We start from the raw sequence: 6145 nt of genomic DNA on the forward strand, positions 1-6145 counted from the left end.
AACTAGCAAAGAAACTGTGAGATAAAAGAGAGATAGAGAAGTAAGCAAGAGCTTGAAGATGTCAATAATGGGGATGGGGGAGATCTTCAAAGAAGTTGGAACAAGATTGGCAACCTATATGGTTTATTACACTATGTTGGAAAAATTCATCCCTCAACGTCTTCGAGACTTCATTGAATCTTATATTCACAAAATTTTGGGTTATAGCAGGGATCATGATATTATAATAACCATCAAAGAATTCACAGATGATTTCGACCGAAAAAGAAACCAAGCTTATGTAACAATTGAAGCCTACCTTAGTACTAAATCTCCGAAAAAAGCAAAGCGTCTCAAAGCTGAAGTTGGGAAGAACAAGAAACTTATTCTTACCCTGGATGACTCTGAAGATATTACTGATGAGTTTCAAGGAGTTAAGTTACTCTGGAGGGTATCCAAAACTAGTCGTGAAACCGGGTCCAGATCTTCTTCTTCTTCTACTGTATCAGATGACAAACGATATTTCGTTCTGAAATTTCACGAGCAATATCGCGATATAGTCACAGAGTTATATTTGAATGAAGTTATAGAAAAAGGGAAGGAACTTTTAGAGAGAAATCGAAAAAGAAAGTTGTATTGTAACAGTTCAGAATATTCTTATTCCAAGACCGTGTTATGGAATCATGTGGTTTTAGATCATCCTGCTTCGTTTGATAATCTAGCAATGAATCCAATCAAGAAGAAGCAAATTATCAACGATCTTATTGCTTTTAGTAAAGGAAAGGATTATTATACGAAGATTGGTAAGGCTTGGAAACGTGGGTACCTCTTATATGGTCCTCCTGGAACAGGGAAATCTACTATGGTTGCTTCCATTGCTAATTTCTTGAACTATGATATTTATGATCTTGAATTAGCTTCAGTGATAGGTAATAATGAACTTCGAAAACTTTTACTTGAAACATCTAATAAGTCGGTTATAGTTATTGAAGATATTGATTGTACAATCGGTCTTACAATTGACCGTAACAAAAAGTTCAAAAAAGATGATAAGGATGATAATAAATACGAGAAACCAAGATTTTCGACAGGAGTGACACTATCTGGGCTTTTGAATTTCATAGATGGGTTATGGTCGAGTTGTGGTAGTGAACGAATTATTGTTTTTACTACTAATCATGTAGAAAGACTTGATCCTGCTCTTATTCGAAGAGGTAGAATGGATATGCATATTGAAATGTCATATTGTTGTTTCGAAGGGTTTAAGGTACTGGCGAAGAACTATTTGAATGTCGATTCTCATATATTGTTCGACGATATTAAGTGTTTGATTAGTGAGACTGAAATAACTCCTGCTGATGTTGCTGAGAATTTGATGCCTAAAAACATTGACGAAGATCTGACTGAAACTTGTTTGAAGACTTTAATTGAAGTTCTTGAGAAAAAGAAAGAAGAACAAGCAATACTAAAGGCTGAGAAAGAAAAGAAACAAAACGAAGATGATGAAGCAAAAAAGGAGAAAGTCAGTTCAACAACAGGGGAGGAAGTGGAGTTTATTGACTTCAAAGATAGAAAAGAAAATGCGTAGTGTCGAGGCGACTTGGAGTGAAGGTAATAATGTAAGAGACCAAGCGAAGAAGAAAACCCAGAGGAAGAAAAATTTGAGTCGAAAGAAGAAACAAATATATCCTAGATAAGAATTCCTTTATGTTTATCGTTTCCCTTTAATGTTTATCTCTTATTTATGTTTTTGTTCTTGCAATCTCATCAATGTTAAAGTAGAACTCTGGTATCTATAATTTTCTTAGAAGTTATATTAATTCTTTTATACGAATAACAGAAACTCTGGTATACCCATTTTTGTACATTCAATGTACTCTACCGATAGAGGAATACATAGAGTTGAGGTTTATTTTACCGGTGCGGTGGAGTGTTATTTCTTCAAATTGTTCTTTTGAAGTGAATTCATCTCTTCCTTTGTGCCTCATCTATATTAGGAGTTTCTGCTACCATGTGCAAAGTTGAAGTTATAGTATAGATTTCTAATTTTGTTTGGTATATATGGTAGTAGATTTCCAGGATGTCATAGAGAAAGCACAGAATACTTGACTACTTCACCATGCTTTAACCCTCTTTAATGACTTCATAGTTGGTTTGTGATGTTTGGCCCAATGTTAGTGACCAAAATCATGAGTAACTCTAATACAGAAGAGGTAAAGTAGACGAAGTGATTGACTAAGAATTTGGTTTGTGGTGTATGAGTTTTAGTTCAAACAGTTTTTTCTCTAGTCATCTTCTTATTGCCGGAGTGTTTAATAACGAGTCCCAGGTTCGAATCCAAGAGAAGATGGAATCTTTGGTTATTTGAATTGGGATTATTAGGTATAAATAATGTAGTTGAGCTTTAGACCATAATTTAGTTGGGCTATAGGTCCGGTCTTGTAAGAGTTTGAATAGGCGGTTATCGAGTTTATCACATCTTTGATGTATCAATGCCAAATGTAATGACTACCATTGATCGGTCAATTTCCAAAAAAAAGGGTTATCTCTTATATGGTCCTCCTGGAACAGGAAAATCTACTATGGTTGCTTCCATTGCTAATTTCTTGAACTATGATATTTATGACCTTGAATTGACTTCAGTCAAAGGTAATAATGAACTTCGAAAACTTTTACTTGAAACATCGAATAAGTCTGTTGTAGTTATTGAAGATATTGATTGTACTATTAGTCTTACTAATGATCGTAACAAAAAGTTCAAAAAAGATGATAAGGATGATAAATATGAGAAACAAAAAATTTCGACAGGAGTGACACTATCTGGGCTTTTGAATTTCATCGATGGGTTATGGTCGACTTGTGGTAGTGAGCGAATGATCATTTTTACTACTAATCATATAGAAAGACTCGATCCTGCTCTTATTCGAAGAGGTAGAATGGATATGCATATTGAAATGTCATATTGTTGTTTTGAAGGGTTTAAGGTATTGGCAAAGAACTATTTGGATATTGATTCTCATATTTTGTTCGACGATATTAAGTGTTTGATTAGTGAGACTGAAATAACTCCTGCTGATGTTGCTGAGAATTTGATGCCTAAAAACATTGATGAAGATCTGACCGAAACTTGTTTGAAGACTTTAATTGAAGTTCTTGAGAAAAAGAAAGAAGAACAAGCACTACTAAAGGCTGAGAAAGAAAAGAAGCAAAACGAAGATGATGAAGCAAAAAAGGAGAAAGGCAGTTCAACAACAGGGGAGGAAGTGGAGTTTATTGACTTCAAAGATAGCAAAGAAAATGCGTAGTATCGGGGCAACTTGGACTATACAGTATGCATTGTGAAAAGGTTGTACCTTTGAATGATGAACACACTCGGGTATACCCAAGTGGAGATGAAGTTTAGCTTGTCTCGGTTGAGAGCCGAGAGGAAGAGAGATGTCACTCTCGGGTATAGCAACCGAGAGGTGTTGCTCTCGGGTATAACAGCCGAGAGAGATTGGTTGACAACTCTCGGGTGAAACCGAGAGTGATGTTATGGCTTCTCGGTTATAACCGAGAGTGAAGGATGAAGCTCTCGGTTATAGCCGAGAGAGGTTGATGATGTTCTTGATTGAAGATCGAAAGATGATGATGGCGAGTTGTTGATTGTGTGAGAGAGAGAGATAGGTAAATACCTTGGTTTTATTAACACTACAACTTGTATATTACATTATGCATGGATCTCTTTATATAGTTTTACATTGGAGAAGTTTTAGAAATATAATTTAGAAATATAAAACTCTCTAAACTCTATCTAATACAATAATCCTAATAGCACTAGGATTCCTAATAATACTAGGAATCCTTTTCCTAACTATAGACTAATCCACTCGGTTTAGCCGAGTGGAGTAGACTTCTAACACTCCCCCTCAAGTTAGAGCGGGAATGGAAGTAACGCCTAACTTGCCAATAATGTTCTTGAACGGTTCTGCCCCAAGTGGCTTTGTGAAGATATCCGCTAACTGATTATCTGAACTGGTGAAGCGCGTGGCAATGACGTTGTCTTTGATCTTTTCACGAACGATGTGGCAATCTATCTCAATATGTTTGGTACGTTCGTGGAAGACGGGGTTGTCAGCAATGTGGAGAGCAGCCCGATTGTCACAGTAAACTGTCATCGGGTTAGAGTGATCAATTCCAAAGTCAAGTAATAAATACTTGAGCCATTGTAATTCACATGTAAGAATGGCTAAAGCTCGATATTCTGCTTCTGCCGAAGATTTGGCAACTGTAGGTTGTTTCTTTGATTTCCAGGAAAGGGGACTGGACCCAATCATTGTAAAATATCCTGTAGTTGATCTACGGGTTGAAGGACAACCAGCTCAATCTGAATCACAGTATCCTGTAATGTGGAGAGAGCTGTTTGCGGATAAGAAGACTCCTTTATCAAGTGTTCCTTTCAAGTATCGTAGTACGCGATGAGCAGCGTCTAGGTGTACTTGACTGGGTGTTTGCATGAATTGACTGAGGTTATTTACTGCAAAAGTTATGTCCGGTCTTGTGACCGTTAGATAAAGTAGTCGACCAATGAGACGACGGTAAATTGACGGATCGGCCAATGGTATCCCGTCGGTTGGAGAGAGTCGGAGTTTTTGTTCCATAGGGAACTCCGAAGGACGTGCAGCGGTTAGTCCAGAATCTTTTAGAATGTCAAGTGCATATTTTCGTTGACATAGAAATATGCCTTGAGAAGAGCGAGATACTTCAATTCCGAGGAAGTACTGTAGGCGGCCCAAATCTTTTAAGGAGAATGCCTTGTTAAGAAATATTTTCAACTGGGAAATAGCATGATCATTATTTCCCGTGATAATTATGTCGTCTACGTAGACGAGGACATAGATTTGAGTGGAGTGAGATCTAAAAGTAAAAAGAGAATAGTCACTTTTAGACTGAGAAAAGCCCCGTTCGATGAGAACGGAGGAAAATTTTGAAAACCATTGTCGAGAGGCCTGTTTGAGGCCATAGAGAGATTTATGGAGACGACATACTTTAGACTCCCCCTGAGATGAAAAACCGGGGGGTAATTTCATGTAAACTTCTTCATGAAGGTCGCCTTGAAGAAAGGCGTTATTGACATCCAATTGATGGAGAGTCCACCCTTTAATGGCGGCGAGAGAGAGAAGGACACGAACAGTAACTAGTTTAGCGACTGGAGCAAAAGTGTCATTGTAATCTAATCCTTCGATTTGGGTGTAGCCTTTGGCTACCAATCGTGCTTTATAGCGTTCAATGGAGCCATCGGATTTGAATTTGATTTTGTATACCCATTTACAACCGATGGGTTTCTTGCCAGGTGGTAAACTTGTAATTGTCCAAGTATTATTTTCATCTAAGGCCGAAATTTCTTTGGCCATGGCTTCTTTCCAATGAGAGGACTTCATGGCCTGAGTGAAAGAGGTTGGTTCAGTTGTCGTTAAAACCGAAGAGAGAAATTGTTGATGAGAAGTGGAAAACGAGTTGATTGAGAAGTAATTTTCAAGTGGATACTTGATTAAACTCGTGTTGGAACATACATAGTCCGCAAGGTGAGCTGGTGGCCGGCGATCCCTTTTGGGTCGACCGGAGTTCTCGTCGGCCGAATCTGAAGCGGGAGCGACGGTCGGTGATGGAGACGACGAGGAGGCGTCGGAAGGCACCGATGATGAAGGCGCTCCCGGATCAGGGAGCTCTTCGGTGGACTCTGCAGGCACCCCCGAAGGAGGGGTGGTCTGTAGAGAACCCGAAGGAGAACTAGCAGGGGTGTCTGTAGGCACCCCTGTTTCGTCATCCTGTCCAGATCCGACAGGAACAGCAGCTTCATCCGAGCTGCTGTTCGTCGTCTGGACAGTGTCCTTAGGGACGTTGACCGGAAAGTCGAAAGTTCCATTGTCATCAATGGACAGATGTGGCGTCGGGTAATGAGAGGACGGTGCTACCGGAGGAGAAGATGACATCGGAAACCGAGTCTCTACAAACGTTATATCTCGTGAAATAAAAATTCGTTTTGTCGAGATGTCGTAAATACGATATCCTTTCTGTCCACTAGGATAACCAAGAAATATACCAGCGGAAGAGCGGGCATCCATCTTTGTTTTGACCAAAGGAATTCGGGCAAAACAAAGGCAACCAAACACACGAAGGTGGGAAA

At 39.0% G+C, this 6145-nt stretch overlaps 1 protein-coding gene and 1 pseudogene across 2 annotated transcripts; both read left to right on the forward strand.

Annotated features, from left to right (window-relative positions):
* LOC147564196 (AAA-ATPase At3g28540 pseudogene) lies at positions 1–1790 on the forward strand (annotated as a pseudogene). The gene has a single exon (XR_015236782.1). The product of XR_015236782.1 is annotated as an AAA-ATPase At3g28540 pseudogene (transcript).
* Positions 1791–2483: 693 nt separating this feature from the next.
* On the forward strand, positions 2484–3284 carry LOC147564197 (AAA-ATPase At3g28610-like). The gene has a single exon (XM_086667707.1). The coding sequence runs from the start codon at positions 2484–2486 to the stop codon at positions 3282–3284; it is 801 nt and encodes a 266-aa protein (XP_086523833.1).
* Positions 3285–6145: the final 2861 nt, after the last annotated feature.

Source organism: Eschscholzia californica, unplaced genomic scaffold (genome assembly GCF_041429995.1).
Source record: "Eschscholzia californica isolate CP2 unplaced genomic scaffold, dmEscCali1.0.p SCAF_1, whole genome shotgun sequence".
Lineage (NCBI taxonomy): Eukaryota > Viridiplantae > Streptophyta > Magnoliopsida > Ranunculales > Papaveraceae > Eschscholzia > Eschscholzia californica.

What these genes read in the sequence shown, in the direction of transcription:
- LOC147564197 (XM_086667707.1), top strand. Translation starts at nt 2,484, where the DNA reads ATGACTACCATTGATCGGTCAATTTCCAAAAAAAAGGGTTATCTCTTA.